Genomic DNA, 24,583 nt, shown 5'->3' on the forward strand with positions numbered 1-24,583 from the left:
CCTCTCCTCTCCTCTCCTCTCTCTCTCCTCTCCTCTCCTCTCCTCTCCTCTCCTCTCCTCTCCTCTCCTCTCCTCTCCTCTCCTCTCCTCTCCTCTCCACTTGCCTGGCTCTTTCATGAGCAGATCGATCAGCAGTTAGCTGTTGCCGTGCACATGCAGTTCGAGAATGCAAATAACAGGAGGAGAATGTGTATGTTTAAAAAGTCAACGAATACGAACATTTTGTATTTCAAAAAACCCTAGCGTTTTTAACCATGAAGCCTTTTGTTATGATTAATACGCTGGCGCACTATTCGAAAGCCATTTTTTTTTTCTAATGGATATTTTATTTATATATATATATATATATATATATATATATATATATATCTTTTTTTATTTTTATTTTTATGGAGAGCCACTTAGCGCATCCTGGAGCTGAATGTTAGTTCTATATATGTGTAAAGTTTCATCAAGATCGGTTCACTGGTCTAGGAGCTTATTTATCACAAAAAAAAACAGACAGAAGGACTGCCATTTATTTCGTCGATGTTTTTCGAGGTTTTTATTTTATTTTTTTATCCTCAAAAATAGACCATAGTGAACACACAATCATGTTAAAAGGTTGGCCTTTAAAACCCTTCTAAAATCGTCCTTATGAAGGGGGAGAGAAAAATATACAATGTGTTTTATATAGATCGATTAAAAGGAATAAAAGTTACAAGACGGCTGTGTCTGATGGGAGGGTGCTGAAACTGAGGAGTAAGAGCTGTGAATAGCAGAAGGGTCTGCAGGTTGGTGCAGTGGACCCGAGCAAAAAGGTCCTGTGAGCATTGGTAGCATGTACAATTGTGTAGTCCAATTGCAATCTGATGAAAGATGGAACCGTCACCATACCAAAACCACCAACCCCAAAAGCTGGACACTGCTCCTCTGTCCTGAATCTACAATGATTCCACTCTCTCCCAGCTCTCCCTTCTCGTACTATCGGTGGCGTTATAACTATTCCATTCTGTATCAGTCCATTCGTCATTTACTTTCACTAGTTAACCACTTACACACTTACTTATTTTCATTGTAATCATTTGAAGAATTTCTATTGAAGTTTTCTTCCTCCAGTGTCTTTCAATATCCCCATTGGATTGATGTGCCCCTCTCTGCCTAAACATAAGTATTGTGATGTTTCCTTCTCTGTCACTTTCACACAAAGTTCATATTTGTTTTATCTTATTCTTGTATCTTTTCAGAATATATTCTTCTGTTCTGCCAATTCCTGTTCGATCATTTTCCTCGAATGCCACCGGCATGATTACTTTTGCGTCATGAGATAATGGACAAATAATTTGGTGCTATTGACATTTTACAGCATTCTTTGATGCAATATTAAAAAAAAACAATACTTATCTGAGTCCCTTGACATTAATTATGTGGTGTATATATTTTATCTATTTATTTATTTTCTCTGTGATAGCAAGGTTCATGGAAGAGCAGGATGAAATTGATGATTTGGTAGAGGGTAAACAATTGGGCACGACCGATGAGGGAATAAATGAGAGATAGAGATAGAGATATAACCCTGAAACCAGCAAGTAGGAGGGTTGAGTGAGGAAGGGATAATGGGGGTAATAAAGATCATGGGTCAGGATGGAGAGGATCTTCTGATTTAATGTGCAGCACTAAGTTTCAGAATAGCGTCATTGACTGAGGTTCCAATGAGTTGTGCCACTGATGCAATGCTCTATGTAGGTTAGGGCAGGAAATTTTAATTTAGCCATGGTGTTGGCGATAGTTTGCTTTCTCTTCACGAAGGATGGGGGGATGACGTAAGGTGGTGGTGCACTGCTTGCTTAAAGCCCTCGAGGAAAGAATGAGACAGAACAGCCCCTGGAAGGCGATTCCATAAACGAGAGAAGCGAGGAACAAAATAATTGAGGTGTGCAGTCAGCATGGATTTTGGAAGTTTGACCAGGAAAAGGTTACGAGCATTACTGAACGCATGCATTTTGGAGTTGCCAGGGAAGATTAGAGGAATGAGAGAGCAGAGGGATAAATATTGAAGACCTCTCCTATGGATGGGGATGGGGAATGACATGAGTTGGTGTTGCACCAGACCATGGAAATATATAGGTGGGTTTGTTTGCTTATACTTCCAGAGTGAGAGGGCGAGACTGAGATTTGATAGGATTGAAAGATGTTCCATTTGTCAGAGTTTCCAGATCATCAAGTGGTCGTTTCTGTAGAAGGAACGAGACTTGACCCAAGAAAGTCTTGAGGCACTCCAGCCTCCACTGGGGGATGATAGTCGTGTCCATTTACAGTGTAACTGGAGGAAATGAGAAAGCCAGGAATGAAGGCAGCAAACCCTTGTGTGCCACAGGCACTGAGCTTGACGGGCTTAGCACGATGCCAGACTGTGTATAATGGCCAATATGTGTTCAGGGGAATGTTCTGACACTTGTTTGAGAGGGCCACCTCGTTGGTTGTTGGGCATAGATTTTGTGCAAACTTCAATGTTTGACCTTGCACCTCCTGTACTCTCAAATCTACCTTTGGCTGTCCCAAACCACACCAAGTCCCACGTTCCTTAAGAATACCTTGCCTTCTCACCCTCCCCAAGTCCACCTGTATTTATTCATCCCCTTATTCTCCCATTGTGAAATTGTGTGCCAATGTCCATTTTCTCATCTTCTTCACATCAAATTTTCAAATGCACGACAGATCGCCGTACCTCATGTGTATCCACGATCTGTTCTACACAGACTGATCCTCTCCCATTCTGTTCCTCTCCAAGTGATTTGTTGATTGTTTTTGCATTATTCCTCTTTTCCTCCTTGTGCATGTCCATGCCCCCCACTTTTCTACCAACAGCCTTTGGTAGTTTGTGAGTCAGTTTGCAAACATGTTTTTATATTTTATCCTTGAGTCTCGTCAGGATCGGTGATGACCTCAATCACATGATAGGCGAGTCAGGTGCTGGTGGAAAGGGACTTTATTCTTCTTCTTCTTTTTAAAAAAATGTATATATTAAGCCAAAGTTCTCAAAACTTTGACATCGTTGACATAGTTCTCAGAATGTCTGTTGTGGGGGGGGGGGTAGGGAGGAGGGGGTTAGCAGTGCAAATAGTCGTTACCAGAACGCAGCCTTGTTTTCATTCCATAACAAATATCAAATGTTTTGGATTCAGTACCTTTAACTGAAACTCTTCCTGTTGCACCATCTTGGAATTCCCTTATGGTTTGTTTTACAAAGATTTTCAGATGCTCATAGTTCTTTCACAAACTCGAGATGTTGATCTGTCCACCATATCAAAGGCCAAAAGTCCCAAAGAAAACACACAGTAGAATTTGCAAAATAAGCGTATGTGTGAATATAAGCGCATATGAAAAATAAGTGCACATGGGCCTCCCCATTTTATTTCTCAATTAAAAATAAGCGCGTATAAAAACGTCATCGTAAAGCTTTGAAAACTGAAAATATTATCAAATCAAACACTACAGTATTTCGTGTTTTATTGGTACATAAACTTTAAGTCTGAATTTCTTACATGTCTGGTACTGGTATTTCCAAGAGTTGTACATTCAAAACAATGGGTTTTTTTTGTTGTTTGTTTGTTTGTTTTTATACGCCCGATATATATATATATATATATATATATATATATATATATATATATATATATATATATATACACATATCGGGGCGTATTATGTGATACCGTCCGTCTGTCTGTCTGTCTGTCTGTCTGCCTGCCTGTCTGTCTGTCCGTCCATCCGTTCCTGTCCACACTCTAACCCCCAAAGTTTTCAACTTTCACGTTTCATATTTGGTACATAGATACAGACTGTGGAGACGGTGTGTCGCGACATACGTTCGTCATCTAAAGTGGTTGCCATGGCAACCAGGATGCTGTTTTCCATGTCGTAGCACAATTTGGTATATACCTTCTTGTTTAAATTGCAATGACGAAAACACTGACATCTATGCAGCCATACTGAAGAGCATTTACCATTATAAGTACAGGTTGTAATGACCACTGGCAAAGATATATAAACACCCCTCTTCACTAATTGGGATCATGCTGAACCTATTTGGCAAGTCTGTGGGTAATCGGCCCAGAGATGTAGGAGGAGTATCATGACAAACAAACAACCAAACACCGGTCCGTGAATTATAGTGAGGATGATGGTTTCCACATTCACTGTACTGTGGTTTCCTACCTCTTGTAAAACGTTATAATAAGGGTATATTTTTAACTGTTTTGGTAGTTTTTGATCCTAAACACACCAGCAGAAATTTTTCAAGTTTTCTTGAGCACAGGACTTCCGTGATGGTACATTTTGGAAGGAATGCCATCAAGTTCATCGACCTTGCCTCCTCGCTTGGTCATTTTGATGGCTTCATGGATATCCTCCATTGCTGGTGCAGTTGAATGCTTTTCCTGCACTATTAGTTGTTTGCTCACCTGGACTTTAGTCAGGTGGGTTTATGTGATTGAGCAGTGTCCGTAAGTGAGTGAGTGAGTCGGTCAGTCCATAAACACTTCAGTTGTTATTGCTTGAACCAAACACACGATTTTGATGAAACTTGGCCACCAGCTTCATATCTGATACCTAATAAAGGTTCATTGACCACATCAAAATCTGCATTAATTAGGTGGGTCTATGGGGATCTTTTTGACCACACCCTCCCCCCAAAAAGATAGGTATTTGCTCTCTCCTCCGAACTGCACACACTATTTCGATGAAACGTGACCACAACTTTCATCACCCGTGATGTACCAAAATTTATCGACCACATCAAAATCTGCACTCATTAAAGGGGTCCACGGGAGGGTATTTGACCCCCCCCCCAAAAAAGTAGGTATTTGCTCTTTTCTCCAAACTACACACACAATTTCAATGAAATTTGACCACAACCTTCATCACCCGTGATGTGCCGAAGTCTGTTCATGGCATCAAATAATTCAGGATTTAAGGAGTTCTGTGGAGGGAGGGGGGTTTGAGTGACTGTTGCTGCTGATCCAGGTGAGCTTCAGGACAGCTGTGGTCCTATTTTTTTTTTTTATACTGAAAAATTGCATCTTTATTTGCTGTCGTTGGCCAATTAAGAGGTCCATTTAAATGCTTTTTTCAGCATTGTGCTTTTTTGGGGTTTTCTGTTATTATTTTTTAATATACAGGAGTTTGTGCATGTGTTTTATACAGGACAAAGACATTGGGAAACATCGATGTACTCTTGCATGAATTTCAAGGACTTTCGTTTTAACATGATTTGGACAATGGACGAATGAATGGAGAACATTCAATTTGAACCTGTGATCCCATCATCATGGAAACAATATAACGGGCCCACGTTCTGTGTTGCTTTGGTTTTTGCATACAACGAGACCGAGTTGTTGCATCGACGTGCTTTGGCTGGCTCATTGCATCATTCTTTTGAATTTGCAGAAGCTGTGAAAGATTAATTGGGTGTTGGGAAATCTTGTGTTTTTGAATACTTGGCAATATACTTAATTTCCAAAGTGCATTTGATATGCTGTTGTTGATCAGGTTTTTGAATCTTTCTCTGGTGGGGTTGTGTCCCTGGCCAAACATAAAAACAGCCTTCCGTTTTGTGCTCGTTTCAGGAAGCATGTCTGGAATGTGAAGCTTATCTCTTGTAGGTCACGGCAAACAGAACTTTCAAGATGCTGAACATCTTGTTATCCCAATTGGAAGCCTGGTGGGATAGTTTAATGCTGTGTAAATTGCAGCATGGTCGGTTGCTGCGCAATCGTTGTCTGTTTGACGGGATTAATGAAATCAAAGCTGGAGTACAGACTTCAAGCATTTCACAAAATCCACTGTGAATATGTGCATTTGAGACAATCCAGCATTGCTTGTATTGGCTTGGGTTTCCAGGACATGAATATAATATGCTGTCGCTGCAATCTTTCACTTGTACAATGTTTTTACTCGAAATAAGACAATGTGTGTTTGGTACTTTTAACCACATGTTTTCCTTCGATCCGTCGAAGACCGACACGAAGACTTTTAACCATAATAACTTACCGCAGACCCGACACTACCATGCCTTAATCTGTTAAAGTGTACATTAGCAATATATCTTTTCTATATATTTGTGATTCAGAGGTGTGTGTGTGTGTGTGTGTGTGTGTGTGTTGGTGTGTGTGTGTGTTGGTGTGTGTGTGTGTGTGTGTGTGTGTGTGTGTGTGTGTGTGTGTGTGTGTGTGTGTGTGTGTGTGTGTGTGTGTGTGTGTGTGTGTGGACTGATTGTGCATATCCTTAATGGGAAAGAAGAAATGATGATACATTATCCTTTTTTTTTCTTTTTTTTCTTTTTTTCTTTTGTTAAGTGCAGTCGAGAACAGCCTAATGTTCCATTGACATTTCATGGAGATAAGTTGCAGAATTTCTGCCCCTCCTCATCTATCACCCTTCACTCCTCCTCAACCCCCCTCCCCTTGCCACTCTGTTATCCTAATTCTTCTTTTCTACACCTTATTCTCTGCTTCTCATCCTTCTCAACTACCCTACCCTAGACTTTTTATTGCAAATTTATTTTTCCTCAAATTACCACGTGTAGATGTAGATAGACGTTCGAATTACCTTCCTGTACACTTGTAGATACATGTTCCCTTATTCTTAATAATTGTTTTTTTTCCATTTTCATGATTTTATTCTATTTTGCACTAAAACACCAGCTGCTCTCGCACAACTGTAAAATCCTTCAGAATCTACAAGGCATGTCCGTTGTTTGTTTTATTTGATCTCTTTCAGATCGACGTGAAACTGACACCGGCAATGTGGTTTTGGTTATGGTTCTTATAAAATAAACTAGATATTTTGCATCAGGGTTGAATTATTATGTGGATTTTAGGTGACCTGAGACTTTAGTCTAACAAAAAAATTAAAAACTACTTTCTCTTTGTCCTACTAGTTCATCCATTACATCATTAAGGGTTTTGGCACGATGAAGTTTATTGCTCCACACCCCATAACAAATCCCTTGTTGTGGCCTCCTTCCACATAATGTGGGTGTATGACACAAATGTGCTTCGCAGGCAAACGAGGCCTGGTGGAATGCAGCCCACATGGGAACTGGGCCTTGTGAAATCTTCTTGGAAATTGGATTACAATGGGGAGATTTTTAACCTGCTCGCTCTTTTTCTCAAACCCACATGTTCTGTTCATTGGTTAGGAATACACTTGCAGAGACGTGGTGCTTATTGTTTTGAGTCATTGGTCATTGTATTGGCACTTTGTAACTCACAAAAAGATCGTCATTTTGAGGACCAAAATGAAATGGTCTTGCTTGCCTTATTCTCAGTACAAGTTGTCTGCTTTGATGTGGTTGTAAATATATTATTATTTTAGAACTTGTTGGCCAGAGGGATTGAACAGCTAACAGTGCCTTTCGGGTGTTCTGTGCATGTGTGTTTGTTTAGGCAAACCTTTTGTGGAGAAGGCGAAGCCAGTGCTCGTTGAGGAGAAGTTCTCTCTTGACCCAGAGCTGGAAGATGCCCTCACTGACGCTTCAGACACCGAACTGTGTGATATTGCAGGTAATGGGGCTGTCAGGATATCTCTGAAGCTGAGGCCTTGCTTTTGAGTAATGTGATCTGGGTTTGATTCCCGATCTGACTAAAACTGGCACACATTTTTAGCAGCCAACCCTTTGTGTCGATGAGTGCGTTGTACTATGGAGGGATGTTAAGCCGGGAGTCCCATCTGCTATGCAAGTGTAAGCCATCATTTGCTGGCTCACCAGCCAAATTGCAAGTTTCTCCCCTATCCTGTCACCTATGGCATCAGCGAGGTTTCTGCAGTCATACGCAGGCAGGCGTTGCTATCAACACCCATGTTACCCAGATTGTGCAGCGATGCGACTTGAGGACCGAGTTGGAATACGCTGTCCTCCAGTAGCATAGCTGCAGACTGGATAACAAGGGCCAATGCTAAAGCAAGAGCCAGTACCTCTCTAATAGTCTACAGCTAATGCTGCTGGGAATATTACATGTATTGTAGCAGATTCATGGTGGCTCAGAGTGGAAGCCACCGTGAATCCTCTTGTTATAATTTATTGATGTGGGTACCCATGAAGATATGTATGTGCACCATGGAATCATTTCTTGCACTTCCTCTTGTGCAACACTTGGGATTACGATCATGTTAGTTTGAACTTATTGTCATTGTTGTCATATACTGTATTATATAATGAGCTTTCCGGCCTGTAATTGCTGTTGAAATTACCCATTTAAAATTATCTTTGCAGCTCCTTGCATTTTTTCCCAGATTCATATGTGGAAAGATTTATGGTGGCGTTAATTATTTTTGTCGTTTGCTTTTAAATTGTAGTTGCTCTTTTTTACCCCCCCCCCCACCCCTTTATAAACTTACTCGCAGGATACCCATCTTCGACAGGTTGGAGTTTGTAGGCTTTGTTTGTCACTGATTGAATCAGGCCTATTTTACGTGAGAACTTCCAGGTATACTACATTCCTGGTTCGTCTATCATATGCATATATGAACAAACTCGTTCCATTCCCAATTCTGGAGCATCCAACATAAAGCTGGCCACGTGAAATACAGTACATGGTTGGATGAGATAGGGTCCTGTTTGGTGCAGTGTTTGTCCTTGTGTCTTGTTTATTGACGTGGCGAATGACAGATACCGGGAAATGGAGCGCTTGAATTTAAATGGACAGTCGCTGCAAATGAGTGTTACATGTGGGGAATTGACACATTCTTTCCTGAATACTCTCCGATGGAGATTGTAGCTTCTATGAGATTTTTCTTCAGCTGCCGCATGACCAACCGAGTACCGTTGCACAATTTTGGGGCATCCAGGTTGTGAAGAAGCATGATTGGTGTCACTTTCAATTTTCAATTTCAGCTCATGAGGTGGCATGCCCAGAGGATGCAGCAAGTTCAGAAACTCAACAGGGTTGTGTATGATTTGATCCACGTCCAGAACAGTCAATGGATTTATAGGTGACTTCTTCACTGGGCACACGTTTTAATAGTCGTTGATTCAGTGTATGAACGACGACGTTTCGTGGGGCGAGTATTGCCCATTGCGACAATTAATCAGTGTCTCTATAGTTTTGCGAAAAATAGGGGTAATATATCTGGGCACTCACCTGGTAAAATAATGATGCTGAGAAGAAAGTAAACCATGGGACAGAATCAGCAAAAATGTCCCAATGAACCAATGTTATGGCAAATACCTATTTTGGGAAACAAACCCCCACCTGCCCCCCCTCCCCGGTAAACCTCCTTCGACCCCGATTTAAAAAAAAAAAAAAAATTTTTTTTTTAATAGCGTGAACAAACTTTGGTACATCACGGGTGATGAAGGTTGTGGTGAAGTTTCATTGACGTGTGTGGTCCCGGAGAAGAAAGCAAATGCCTCTTTTGGGGGGAAATCCCCATAGACCTCTGTGGGGCCCAATTATTTTTATTTTATTTTATTTTTAATTTAATATATTTTTATTTTATTTTTTTCTTAATGCTGTGAACAAACTTTCATACATACTGGGTGATGAAGGTTGTGGTCAAGTTTCTTTGAAATGGTGTGTGTAATTTCTGAGAAGTTGCAAGCGTTTGTGGACAGACTGATTGATGACGTGCCATCCCATAAGCTTCCCGGAACGAGGTCCCAGGTGAGCTAAAAATTAGGAAACAAGCTGTTTATCAAATTATTGTCGGAACTCACCACTGCAGCATAATTTTGTGAAGGAGGAAGATGCCATCACCGGTATCTAGCTCAATTTTTACCGTCATCATTGTCCAGCAGAAGAGTGGCGAACTGGTGTACACTATGATCTCCTCGTTACTGCACATCGTGCATATTGGTACGGAGGGTCATGTTTTTTTCAACATTTTGCCACAGCACTGACGATTTTAGACTCACATTGACTGGATTGGCTCGAGTACACCACCAAATTACGGGCAACGTTTGCCTGAAATCACCGGCAAGAAGAGCTGTCACTCTGTCCATGGGTGTACCGTTTTGTCGAATATCTTGGAGAGTTCGGTAAAGTGCCTCGAATGCCTGCTTGTGCGATGTGGTACATTTGTCCCGCATGATCAAGTTACAGTGTTTGAAGAGCACACCTAGTCTGGAATCATTTTTCACATTGCACATCGCATTGTCGACCGTAGCCAGATTGAGGGGTAATTTGAAGGCGGAATGTGCCGTCCTACAGCCTTTGAACAGTCTCTGCAATACCCAACGATGCTGGTGGGGATACAAAATTAAATACACACACTCAAATACACACTCGCATACAGGACTGATTTTCCAACTATCTGGTTCATCAGCTGGACACATGCACTGACGCGTTACTCCGGCGCATGCTCCCATACCTGACCTGAGATGGACACTGCTCTTCGTGAAGGTTTCAATGTCTGAAAGCACAATTGACAACATAATATAATTTTTTTTATCAAAAACTCATTTAGTACAAACGTGTACAGTGGTAAAAAATATAAATAATTTGAATGCTGAAGATCGTGGATAATTTCGCAGCAGTCTGTGTAGATCATCGTCGGAATCATCTCCGAAAACTACAATTGTAGTAAAAGGTTGTACCGTATTACTGCAGTTCCAAATAAGTATCAGAATAGTGGAACAAGAGATGATTTGTCCTTGTAGTAGTAATAGAAGAAGCCAAAGTGGAATCAACGTTTACCTTTCCCTAAATATATAATTTTTCTTCACGGGTGAACATCAAAGGACTTCCGGGTCACGTGATTACCTTCAAAAGTTTCACGTTAACGTTTTCAAAGGCCCGAAACGAACACTTCTTTGCCAGTGTCCTCGAGTAAACCTGCCTAAAACATACTCCACGCATGAATCTAGGTTTTTACGGAGGTGATTTGAGCTTATTAGCCCTGATAGCTAAGATTACGACGAACACATAGAAATTCCTTTTTCTTTTTAGATACAGTATGTATATAGAACAGGTTATAATCGCAAATATGGGGATTACACCAACCTAAAGAAAGTCAAGTTGACCTCGACGTTGTCGCTCTTTTCCGGAAGCCATCTATCCGAGCTGTCCCACAAAGATAGGCCAAGTGGTTTTATCCCCTCCTATTAAGAAAAGCAAAGCCTGGTGTTGACTTAGTGGTAAGGGTGGCCGACTTGGGATCCAAGGGTCCTGAGTTCGAGCCCTGTTGGCCGCTGAATTAATACCAGGTGGGTTTGACTCAGCCTGTCATCCTTCTGAGGTCTGCAAAATGAGTACCAGTGTACTGGTAATAGGGACACTGCATCAGCGGCAAAGCCGCGTCCCTAACCAGTGATGCAACCAGCAGCCATAAGGCTGCACTCGAAAGAGAGAGAGCGAGGAAAAAAAATTGCTTTCCACAATTTAAACTCTCAAACGAAGTATGGTTCAAAAGTATGGTTCATAATTCAATTGTAAAAAAACACTCATTTATTCTATGCTACATACAGAAATTCATAAGCAGTTTTCCTCGCATGGATGATAAGCTAGCTGTTCATATATTACATAAACCCATTCGTCATATCACATCTTTAACTTGGTGACTGTTGCCAAAATACGCAGCATCACCGCAAACACTGTTTATAAACTTTAGCCCCATATAACATTCATTACCTTGAGCTTAGGCTCTTCCATCAATGGCTATCTCTGCGCAGATTTAAATACTTCAAACGGTGAACACTTAAGAAAACATTTTTAAGAGGCACACAAAGGGAACCTTCTTTCCATCCTCGTTTCCCCTGCCACAGACTGAGATAATAACCTTGTCTTTCACAGTAATATCCAATCAGGGCAAGACATGACTGCTTCCTGAGAAATTACTCGTAAATTCATCAGGTTTCTGCTTAATGTTACACATCTACATACAGAGGATGAAAATTGCAACATTTGGACAAGGATCAAGTGCAGCATTTCTCAGTATTATTTTGAGTTTAGTTTAATTTTGATAATGAATGGGAACTGAACCTGGGTCGTTCTCGTTCCTTCCCAACACCAGAATCGCAGTAGCAATGCAAGTATCCCAACCAGTTATTCATTTACAGTACCTGAGTGTGCGATGAGAGGGCATGTCTTCTCATTTATCTCGATGTTGTGTCAACACTGTTTTCAGAGGACAACGCTTTCATGTAACCGTGAGATTGCCGAAAACATCACTCCCATGACTCTCAATGTTAAAATGGGATCTTTTGAAATGATTGTCATCTTGCCATATTGAGCAGGAATGCGAGTTTATTTGAACAATTTTATCATCTTGGAAAGCAGACTGATTGTTGTACAGTCTTGGCAGGCCATAAGATTAATGATCATGATTATTGGGAAATTTAGAAGGAGGAGGAGACTAGTAAACATAAAGGCACAACAAGACTCAGCTGCCTTCATAGATGGAGATACCTTCAATCACTCGTATATAAGCCGCACTTTTGTTCCCCAGAAGTATCTGGTCAAAATTTGCGGTGCGCGCTACCCATGAGAACTGAAGTGAAAGCTCTCTTTCTCTGGATTTCCCGCACCGGCACACGACCGACCTTCATTATTGGTTTCCGCAATTTTTTTTAATGCAGTGCATTGTAGGATATCTTATGCAGCATCAAACGCGTTTTTTTTTTTTCTGAACAACAATTATTTCAATCGTATAATTAAAATTGTTCAGTTGTAACAAATTGATTTGCTTGAAGATTTTTAATCAAAACCTTTAAAAGGGATACACCGCTGTAGCAGCAATATAAGCTTGGGGATTAACACGTGTATTACAGCACAACAGACTGCTTCAGAATTACCGTAAGCTGAATTCTTGAGAGTTACTAATGAAGTCTTACCGTGCTAATCTGATCGATGTCGCATATCACTCGGCAAGAGTCATTAGGTGCATTCAACATGCCAACGTCGTTCATCGTATTGTGTTTCATACACGTTACGAGTCATCCATTCTGCTGAATTAAACACCATCTAAACTCTCTCCATACATCTGCAAAACACTACTTTTGAGTTAACTAAATTTTCAGTCCTGAGCTGGACATCATCTTTGGGGTGCGGGTTACATGTATAGAAACTGGTATTGCTCTGAGTAATTTATCGAAATAGTGCCCCGTGTATTATACACAAGTGATTATGGGTAATCCTGACATTTATTTGTTCCTTGCTAAAAGTTTGTAGTTTTGGGTTCATTACTTTCATCTCATCTTTTTTTTTTTGGGGTTTTTTTTTTTCAGGAAAAGCTCTCCATAAAAGGAAATTTCACTGCACATTGGCAAAGACCAAGTGTACGTGGAAGGGGAGGGTGCTAAAAAATAAAGAGCCTCGTGTAATTAATTTATCGGCAAATGCACAAATATGTGACTGTAATCGCATGTTTTAATTGGTGTGCAACCCGAGTGTTTGTAAAAAAGAAATTTCTGATAAAAAGCAACGTTAGTGACTGGAAGTGACATTTTAGTAAAGTTGATTCATTAAGTCATGTGAAGGCCAATTTGGTTGTTTATTATGGAGTAGAGGGTTGTTGTCGACCTTCAAATGACCTTTTTCTTCCAGGTATGAAAGTGAGTGATTGCGTTTATCACAAGGTTTAGTCTAGCATGATGTTAGGGCTGCAGCAATTTTAACTTCCCCGTCTTCCTGTAAACAATAATTATGACTGTGTTTAAACAAAAACAGCCGAAGCTTGTCTCCTTCCTCTCGATTCCCTTGCCAAATCTCTCTCCACCCTTGATTTTTGATGCTTGTAAATAGTGCCGGAGTTCAAACTTGGAAGCATTCCTTTGTGTGTCAGCTCGACACAAAACCGACTCGCTGTCATTCTCTCGCCTTTTTGCTGCGAGTCCGGTGATGTCTGTTGGAAATGTATAGGCGGTATCTGCTGGCAGTCATGCGACTCGATGATGACCTCGATGGAAGGGAATAAATAAAATCAGGGTGAATGTTTTTAATATCTGGTGTGGGTAAAGGTTGAGTCTTGAAAAGAAACCCTTTCACAGAGGTCAAAAGACGATGCAAGTGGTTGTGAGATGTTGTCAGGTCTTCAGCATCACTCCCATCGATATCTGTCTTTGGCTTTGCTCGATGAAATCCATGCCTATCCAAATGGCTCCTCTTCACTCTGGGCGATTTTGGGCACACCTTGCCCAGGATTCCTGTGATATGCCAACCTCTCAGAGGCAGTTTGTTAACACCGATCAATTCTGGGAGCAGCTGTTGATGTCCTTGCTTGTATTCTTCCTATATTTCACCAGAAGACACTGCCTTTGAAAGCATCCAATGTCCAACTTGTAGTCTACTTTCACGAAACATGTTTTTGTGTGATGTGCAACAGAGTTGGCCAGCGCTTGCCATTCTACATCATGTTGTACACCATGCCTCTGTTCCAGGTCTGCAAAATTCGACGTTTTATTTCATCATGGCATGTCTGTGCCTTTGGTCAATGGGTAAATGTCCCAACACCATTCACCAATGGTGTTATTACAGGACGTGGCACTCGGCTGTGTTCGGAGTTCAGGATGTGGAAAGTTTTTGCAGTCCGCCAATATATGCAGCTTGTCTTATATAGAACAACTTCTCTAAACAATGTGGACTTGTTTATACCCACCTTCATTTGTAACACACATCAGTGGTTTCAAGCTTTGTTGATTTACCACTCCACTTCCACCTGACCCCACCCCCTCACCCCCTCCCCCCCCCAAAATCTCATTTCATCACCATTCTTTTATTTACTGTATTTTCTTCAAATCGTTTGCATTTCCCATCAGTCATGTCTGCTTCAAGGTGCAGGGATGGTGTGCTCATGTGATCCCTGCCCTTCAATCTCCCACCCCCCGGCAGCCATACTTGGAATGCACACGCTGATGAGCAATCCACAGTTTTACGAAGCGCAGAAAGGTGGCAGCAGAGAAGGCTTCAGTGGTTTGTGCATTTTTTTGTTGTTTCATTTTGTTTCTTGCTTTGTCCATGAACCTCATCTCATGTCTTTTGCTTTTGATGCCATTGGCCTATCATTTTCTCTTGTGGGAAGCATGCGCTGTACCATGCCACTGCAAGCGACCATTAGTCTCTGCTCACGGCACAGATAAAGCTTTTTACCTCCACCACAGAAGGTGAAGGAGGTGATGTTTTCACCCCTATCTGTTTACTTGCAAAATCGAAGATTTTTCAAGTATATTGGTCAGTCAATTTTGTTATTGTCTGTCTGTCTCTGTCTATCACCTCCAGGTCACAATTCTAAACTGATCGTCATGAAACTTTACCAAGTTGTAGAGGTCGTCTCAACTGAGAAGCCTATTGATTTTGAGGTCAAAGGTCATCTTGAGGTCAAATTTCTAAAATCCTTTTTCATCCAATTGGCTTTAAAATTAAACAGCAATTTCATACTGCATTACTGAATTGGTAAACCAACTATTTTTGAGGTCAAAAGTCAACTCGAGGTCAAACTTTAAAATAATCAATTTCAATCTTAAAAATCATCAATTTTCATCCGATTGACCTGAGCTCTCATTTAAGATTGTCAATTTAAATCTTAATGACATGGACAATTTGATGTATCCATGGCAACCTTTTGAGAGGGATGTGGATTTTGCACTGTCGTGCTCCGCACAACATCTTTTTCTTGTTTGTTTATTTGTGTGTTTGTGTGCAGGATATCTCAAAAAGTTGTGTGTGGATTCAGATGAAATTTGGTGGGCACGTTGGGTGTGTGATAAGGATGAACTGATTAAATTTTGGTGAACATCTGGATCTTGATCTGGCAACTATAATTTTTAAGTGATTCTTCACCATTGAAAGATCAGGCTAAACATGATATATCGCATGATGTTTCAAAAATGTATTGGGCCCGATGTGTTCTCGTGGATCAGGCATTGCATGGCGGAGGTAAGTGCTCCACTGAGTGCCCTTCAGGTTCAAATTGGAAATCTGTAAGCTTTTGATTCATAAAAAGGATTTTTTTTATAGTTTGTTTGGTTTTACTGATGTGATTGTTTAAGGTTTATGAATATGTATTTTATTCATCGTGAAAATGTAATGCAATTGACCACTTTTTTGCAGCATCCCTGTGTTGTTTTATGCACAGCCTTGTAAGGGATTCCTAAACTGTCTATGGCTAGCAGGATAACTTTGCGGTGCACGTGCTTGCCTCGAAGCTGTCTAGCCTGGGTTTGAATTCTGGCTCAGCTATAAACTGTCATCCTGGTTTTTCACATGCACGGCGAGGCATCAATATGCGTACCGTCCCTCGGATGGAGGTTAAACTGGGCGTCCCGTTTGCCAGTATTAGTTGGTGGGCGTTAGAGCACCACGGTGTCCTTCATAAAGAGTGGATGAGTTTTCGCCGGCACCCTAACCAAATTGCGAATTCCTTCCTGGCCTGCTGGTTGCAAGTGGCCGGGTATTCTCTGAGGTTCCTCGACACCAGGTTTACTGTGCTTGCTATCTTAATTTGTGGTTGCTGTTTGGGCAGCGGCTCCTCCACTATAAGCTAAATAATCCGGTAGTTCACTTATTTTCTGTCAACGGCCTTCTTCGGATGTAAAGGGCAAAGTACACCTCAACTGTCCACCCTTATTTTTAATGCATCTGTTAATGCTCTTCTTATCGTGGTTCATTCTAATTTATTCATTATGAATATAGGTTTGTTTTCAAGTGTTATGCATGTTCGTCCTGATTGTTGTAAAAGGTTGTTTGGTAAGAAAAAAAAAAACCTTGTAAATTTTGAGTGATGTGGAATAAAGTGATATGGAATAGGATAAAGGAATGTAAGTTTTTTTATTTATTTATTTATTTATTTATTTTTTCCCCTCATATGTGCAGATGTTTCTCTGTCCAAAACAGGAGAGCATGTTCATTTTGTCAAGATGGAATTTATTTCCAATAAAACCTCAATATCTTAGTGTTGTACAAAATGCAATATTCTGAGCAGTTTGTAATCCTCGCTGCATTTAATTGATTGCTGAAAATTATATTCCAAATGAGTTTATGTCGACACGTGACCACCAGAGTGATGTGTTAGTTAAGGTCATGATTTGGCTTTGGCCTTCTTTGTACAGGGGTGGTGAAGGCAGAGAAGTACCCTCCAGTCATGGATGAGCCCCCAAACCCAACAAATGTGGAAGAGACTCTGAAAAGGATCCGTGACGACGACCCCCGTCTCCGTGAAGTTAATCTGAACAACATCAAGGTGAGAGCAGCAATGTTTATGATGCATTGCACATTGTATGATACCTCAGTAATGAGCCTTCACTTATTGTGAGAATTTGTATGACCAATCACAGATCCACCGTTTGGCTCCCCACCCACCCCCGTCTCAATTGTTTTCTTTAAAATCTCGTTTCCTCAATGTATGCACAAATATAGATTTCATAATATTGTACGTTTTATTTATTTATTATTCCTGTTCCTTTATTACCTCTGCCACTAAAGGTAGATGGAGGTTGTTTTTTCACCCCTGTCTCTGCCTGTCATCTGTTTGTCTGTCTGTTTGTGAACAGGATATCTCAAAAAGTTGTGGATGGACTTGGACGAAATTTGGTGGACAGGTTGAGTGTGTGACAATGCCAAAATGTTTAGATTTTGGTGAAGAAAAGGATCCAGATAATATAATTTGTTTTTTTACATCCTCGTGGAGGATCTCTAAGTCTTACTCACATTGTTGTTCTTGTGGACTTTTTTGTTTCACAGCCTACAGTTTTCATCGAAACTTCCTGAAACTTGGCATATATATATATATATATATATATATATATATATATATATATATATATATATATATATATATATATATATATATATATATATATATATATTTATATGTAAAAATACCCTGCACAGACAGTAACCATCTCCGATTTTGAAAATTCCTCCTAGAAAAAAAAGTTATGACGTCAAAATATCTCCGCTAATGGAAATCGCCTAAAAAATTATCTCCGATACTAGGCAAGCTTTTTGAATTCTGTTTGTGGCAATCAAACAGGGCATTAGCAGAGATGAATTACCGCACATATGATACATCACTATGACGTCGTATCAATTTTTATGATGTCATTCCTATTTTTTGACTTTTTGTTTGTTTGTTTCACAGCCTACAGTTTTCATCGAAACTTCCTGAAACTTGGCATATATGTGCAAAAAAATACCCTGCGCAGACAGTAACCATCTCCGATTTTGAAAATTCCTCCTCGAAAAAAAGTTATGACGTCAAAATATCTCCGCTAATGGAAATCACCTAAAAATTATCTCAAACTCGGCAAGCTTTTTGAATTATCTTTGCGGGAATCAAATAGGGCATGAGCAGCGATGAATTACCACACATGATACGTCACTATTACGTCATATCAATTTTTATGACGTCATTCCTATTTTTTGACATTTTTTTGTTTCACAACCCAGAGTTTTCATCGGATCTTCGTGAAACTTGCCATGTACATGCAGAAAGCCCACGCGCAGGCAGTAACCATCTCCGATTTTGGAAATTCTTCCTAGAAAAAAAAAGTTGACGTCATAATATCGCCGCTAATGGAAATCGCCAATACCATTATCTCCGAAACTAGGCAAGCTGTTTGAATTTTGTTTGCGAGAATCAAGCAGGGCATTGGCACAGATAATTTATCGCAAACCTGATACATCACAATGACGTCATATTCACTTTTATGACATCATCATTAAGAGGACGAGGATCTTGGCTCATTCGAGCTTGTTTATATTGATTCTTCACTGTTGAGAGATATAGGGCCAAAAACAATATACGTAATTATATCACAGAAAGTCATGGACAGATTCGGATGAAACTTGTTGGAGAGGTTGAGTGTGCGACAAGGAAGAATTGATTCGATTTTGGTGAAGATCCAAATCCGGATTCGAGAATTTTTCAAGTGATTCGTCACCATTGAGAGATGGAGACAAAAACGATATGTCGCACAACATTTCAAAAGGTTGTGGACGAGTTGTGACAAAACTAGGTGGCTGAGTGGTGAGGTGACGAGAACAAGCCGATTCGATTTTGGTTCGGGTCCGGATGTAGATCTGACTTACCAGTGGGATATGAAACATAAACTGTTCAGCCTAGCGGAGGTATGTGCTCTAACGAGTGCCGTTCTAGTTATAAATGGGATATTGTGTGTGATCTTTCTGGATATTGGCAGTGAAGCATCACAATGTAATTATCCTCACTGCCTCAATCCACTTCATTTATTGGATCCACAGCTGTTTGAAACCTTTATTTGTTGTACGATGTCGACTGAATTAATTATCTCAGAATTGTTACTCATTCCATAATGAATCTTTTCTTGTGAAGGGTGAGATTCTCACTCCAGTTTGTTTTCTAAGGTAATAGGTTGATCGGTTCCTCGGTTATAGTTGGCTTTTCTGAGTTCATCCTTTGTTTTCCTTCGTATAAACATTCCTCGTGAAGGATATCATGAGATGGTTTATATTTGTTTGATTACAAATACGAACTGCAAAGCTTGAGGGGCCAAAAGTACATCTTGTTTTGATTGTTTGGTCCATGATTATGTGCGTTTGCTTTGGAATTTGGAAATCGTGATGTCCCTGTTGATGATCCGCCTGGTGACGCTGTTGTCCCCTTGAGGGTTTTGGTAGAGTGCTGGTGCATTGTGGTCTATCTAACTGTTGTTTTTTTTGGAAAGTCTCCTTAAGATATTTAAATCAACAACAAACTTCTATCAACAAGTGGATTGAGGAGTGGGGGTGGGGGTGGGAGGGGGGGGGTGTTACCCTCATTCACATGATGCAAAATGAGTTGTTTTGTTTCTATGAGACATGGCCATGATTAGTCGATGTACTAATGCCAAAAACATTTATTGTATTTCTTACACTCAAGATTTTTTTTTTTTAAATACTAGATCTGCACACACATTATTAATTGATGACTTTTTAAACTCTTCGATCTGCACTGGAATGTCTGCCAAATGTGTACTTGCAGATGAGATAGCCAGCATAAGAGGACAATGCGCTCTGCTTTGACGTCGTGTCTACGAAGCACCAGGATGGCCGTTGTATTCCGTTGTGAATGAAATCCAGACTAGACGATTGCTTGAAGACAAGTAGCTACCATCGAGCTGCAACTCCGTTTTGTTGCCTTTTCCTCCATCTTTTCCTTACAGAACATTCCCATTGCAACATTGAAAGATTTTGCTGAAGCCATGAAGCACAACACCCACGTGGAAACCTTCATGCTGGTGGCCACTCGGAGCAATGATCCCGTTGCTCTGGTACTTCAGATACTCCTCTTGTCTGTTTCTTCTCCTTCCGATGTCAATAAATCTAGATTCTATACTTTTAAATATGATCTTGCATTCATACTTGTCTTGTCTTCATTTAATCCTCCTGATCCAAGTTTCTTTATTTTGCAATTTGGCATCACTCAGTTCAGCACATTCTACCAACTTTCCTCTCTGGTCACTTTTCACCCGAGAAAAAAATCCTGCGCATGGTCTTCTGTTGCGACATTGTCACAAAGTTTGTCTCTTGATTTATTGATTTATTTATTTTCAGGCATTATTTAATAGGTTGCCTCACTGGTCCTTTTTTTTTTTTTTTTAAATCCCAATTTGTTCAGAGTTTTTGTCAAATTACCACCTCGTACAATAGTTAATCACACAACGATGCTCAATCTCTTTAGAAGACCTGCATCGGAATAAACATCTAAAGTTCACCTGTACCTGGTTCTGATTTGGTGCTGTGCGGAGGAGTGACGCTGATGTGTTACATTATCAAATCTGTGATTTTTTAAAAGTCCCTCCCCCATTTGTCTTTAGGTTCCTCTTTGTTCCCATTACAGCACTTACCTTCTCCTGATATCTTTTCTTCATTCTTCCTCTTCATCACTCCTCTTTTCCTCTCCATTACAGGTTTCTTTGGATGAAGTTTAACCACTTTCCAACCCCATTTACAGATGCAATATTTCGGGTAACCCCTTGTATTAAACAATGACCAATCATATGTAACATTCACACGTGGGGGAAGTGAGGAAATATGACGACGTGCATGATTCTACTGCAAATGTTACGTATTGATTAAGGCATTGTTCAAAATTTCATTACAATAATCTTCATGGTGCAAGATTATATAAAACAGCGATTGGGAGTTTGTATACACCACAATCTGTAAGCACGATTAAATTGGGCGAAGTAGAAGGCCAACATTTTGTTTAAGCTGGCCAGGAAGTATTTCACACCCAGAGCAGAATGAAGATAGGTAAGTAAACCAGTATACCATGCGTTCCATGGGACAGTTTATCTTGAGATTGTTCCACCTGAGTGATGGTGCCAGTTTTGTAAACAACAGTTTTATTGTTTCAATCATCCGGTTCTCGTATTTCGATGGGTTGTACTCAAGGTCGTCCGTGTTTGTGCAGGCTTTTGCCGACATGCTGAGGGTTAACAAGACCCTAACTAGCTTAAATGTCGAAACAAATTTCCTCACCAACAAAGGCATCCTTGCCTTCATCGATGCTCTACGAGAGAACACCACGCTAATGGAGCTAAAGATCGACAACCAGGTAAGATTTCTGTCACTTCCCACAATCCAAATGCTTGCGGTATTGTTTATTTATTTATCTTCAAAACACGTTTGTGGCACCTTCTGTAACTGCACAGGTATTTCACTTTTTTATTGTTTACATTTCAAAGAATGCATAAACTGTCAACACATGACTTTACTGTGATGAATTTCATTTTTGTGTTAACAGGTGGTGTTTGGCAGGTTTTCCTTTTGAACTGTTTTTTTTTTTTTTTTTTCCCCCTCACCAAATCCATCTTTGTGTTAAGATCCAATGTCCACGTGTCAGTTTTGTATCTCTTCCCAAACCACTAGTGGCACAAACTTGAAAATAGTGTACTATATTGATCACCAAGGACCTGGGCGGTGCAAGGTCAAAAACAAAAATTGATTTGGATGACAATTTCATGATTCACACCAATATCGATGAATAGCCAGACAAAGAATGCAGACTCACTTTGTAGATAGGTACGCAATATGTACACGCTCACAAAGATTGTCGATTTATATGGCACCTGGGATGTCCGGAAGTGTTTAAGCGTAGTCGTATGTATTAAATAGATTTTCAAGGAACTTTTATGCAGGAGGAGGCCATTTGATGGCCCATCAAGCCTGTGCTGCATCTGCACCACATTACTTTGATGCAGTGCGGCAAGTACAGACATCCTTGCGGTGTTTTAGCTACAGCATAATATCCAGTGTCTGTCATTTTTGTATTTCTTTCAAAACCGCTGATCACAAAATTTAAAACGGTGCCATATTCATCGCCAAGGGCCCATGCAATGCAGGGTCTAAAAAATAATTTTATTTGGACAGAAACATTTTCATGATTCACATCAGCAAATGCTCAGCCAAAGCATGCATTAACTATGCTGCCGATTGGCTACGGGAGGCTAGGTGCACTGTGATGGGCTCCTGGGAAGTGACGTCAATACACTCTTAATGTTCTTGTTTCCCATTCATACAATTTCTAAATAAAATAATTGCAGCTACAAGCGACACAACAAAATCATAACACTGATTATCTGTGTGCGTGCACAATGCATACAGAGGCAGCAGCTGGGAAACGTGGTGGAGATGGAACTGGCTGCCCTCCTGGAAGAGAACACAAACATGCTGAAGTTAGGGTACCATTTTGAACAACAGGGTCCACGTACACGTGCTGCCAATGCTATCACCAAAAACAATGACTTGGGTATGTAGTAATTGTGGAATGCAAGTAGTAATCTTGTGGTTTACTTGATATAGGAGGCTCCTGGGCTAAGTGGCGAGAATATACAGGAGTCTAACGTGAAGGTTCTTGTCACGTGTCAGGATGCTCACACTGTCTATGTTATGCCATTGCAGTTCGTCAAAAGCGGCAACAAAAAGAAAACGGGCCAAGCAGCCCACATCGTTATGGGATCCAATGAGTGAGGCCCATCTGCATGACTCCTCTCCAACCTCACGTCCTCCACGAAACGCTTCCCAGATTTTTCAGCCGTTCTTTCTGAACCACTTAGTGGCTCAGATTATTTATGGGTAAAACAATGACATTATTATCAGGATTATTTTATTTTTGACAAGCAAACTTTTTTTTTTGTTACATATTGACACTGACCTGTGATGTACAAGCTTCCTCTTACTTTTATTTTAATTTTTATTTTTAAACAAAAAATGCCATATTGCATCTTGACTTATTTTTATTTTTTATTTTTTTCTCTCTGTGCCGTGTCTGCAATGCGAGGGGTGAGAGGTGCTTTGAGTGCAACCTTCACACCTGCTACTGTCCGTTATTTGTTAGCTTGAACACTGTAGGCTATTAACGGAAACCACACAAATCTATTAACTTCTGCTCGACGTAACTCTTGCTTGAGCAACTCTTCCCAAAACTATAAATTACCTGGAATAGTTTAAAAAAAAATGATGATTATGATGGAGAGATGTTTTCTGCTCACAGCCAAGAATCTTCTCATGCATTCCATCGGAGCAACATCCTTGCACAAGCAATCTTTTGGAGAGCTTTCACGGTTATTTGACCGCGTCTGATTGACACGCCTCACTCGCTTGCATTATGTCACCAATGCCAAACGGTCAGGAATCTATTTCCGACTGTGACGGTCAAACTTGCGCCTTAAATTCAAAGCATTCCATGTTAGATCTGTTGAAATTCCCAACATTGTTTAGGGACTGTATGGACAAATATCCAGCAGGATATTTCACCTATTCTCCCCACTCCCCCCCCCCAATCACCCCCCTCCGACACTTTTAGCACAACTTGGGAGCATCTTGTCATCTTAGCATGCCATTTGTCCGACATCTTTTATCATTGCATGGCTCAAGGTTGGCATTGCCAAAACATTCGAGAACCTGGAAAATATCGGAGCTCTGAAATTCGCAGCCAATTTGGTGAAAGACCTTTGGCTGTTTTTCATATTCAAGCCAAAAGTGTTAATTGTTTTGTCTCACCAGTGAGGTGGTTGTAACTTGCTTGAAATGGTCCTGATTGGTGGACTGTTCATGTGATCGTAAGTAACCGTGAGGTACATCCTTGTTCTGCATGCCTAACCGCTTGTGTTACATCTTGCTGCAGTTCTCAGCAGCGTGTACTGGTGCTTTGTGAGTGGCTGTAGCCATGAGTTGATGCTATATGTGGAACCCTCTTGCATGAACTTGATTCCTCATTAAAAAAAATGTTGTTTTTTTATCGCACTTTGTCGCGTCATAAAGTGGGCCAAGTACGTCATAAAGTCAGCCAATTAAGATCACTTTTACGCCACCAATTTCATTCTTCCCCCCCCCCCCCCTCTTACCAAGAATGCTGTGACTTTGGACCATTTTTGTACCATTTTATTCATCATTAAATATCACCTGTGGAGTACATTTTGCCAACCATTTCTCTGGCTAATGAAACCTGATGGAAATAATAACAAGTACAATAGAATTAGCCAGACTTCATGGCGTGATGATTAGAGCATCCATTCCAAGTTTGGGAGGTTAGTGGTTCGAACCCTGCCGAGTCATAAGAAAGCTTTTAAAAATGGTACTTGCTGCTTCCTTGTTTGATGCTCAGCATTTTAAAAGGATAGAGCACAGATAAATGACCATAGTTT

The 24,583-nt window shown here is 40.4% G+C and overlaps 1 protein-coding gene across 3 annotated transcripts in view; it reads left to right on the forward strand.

Annotated features, from left to right (window-relative positions):
• LOC147027858 (tropomodulin-3-like) overlaps positions 1-24,182 on the forward strand; it is a 76,023-nt gene extending 51,841 nt beyond the window's left edge. For 2 of the 3 annotated variants that reach the window (XM_085877560.1, XM_085877561.1), the window contains 7 exons: positions 7,428-7,544; positions 14,808-14,888; positions 17,024-17,154; positions 20,096-20,203; positions 21,349-21,492; positions 22,542-22,686; positions 22,839-24,182. In XM_085877560.1, the coding sequence (XP_085733686.1) occupies positions 7,428-7,544; positions 14,808-14,888; positions 17,024-17,154; positions 20,096-20,203; positions 21,349-21,492; positions 22,542-22,686; positions 22,839-22,903 (791 nt within the window). In that variant the 3' untranslated portion in view covers positions 22,904-24,182. The remainder of the gene's footprint in view (positions 1-7,427; positions 7,545-14,807; positions 14,889-17,023; positions 17,155-20,095; positions 20,204-21,348; positions 21,493-22,541; positions 22,687-22,838) is intronic. The other variant, XM_085877562.1, reaches the window with a different exon arrangement.
• The last annotated feature ends 401 nt before the right edge of the window (positions 24,183-24,583 follow it).

This window comes from Eptatretus burgeri, chromosome 4, assembly GCF_056783735.1.
Source record: "Eptatretus burgeri isolate ZD-2024b chromosome 4, Ebu_testis_v1, whole genome shotgun sequence".
Lineage (NCBI taxonomy): Eukaryota > Metazoa > Chordata > Myxini > Myxiniformes > Myxinidae > Eptatretus > Eptatretus burgeri.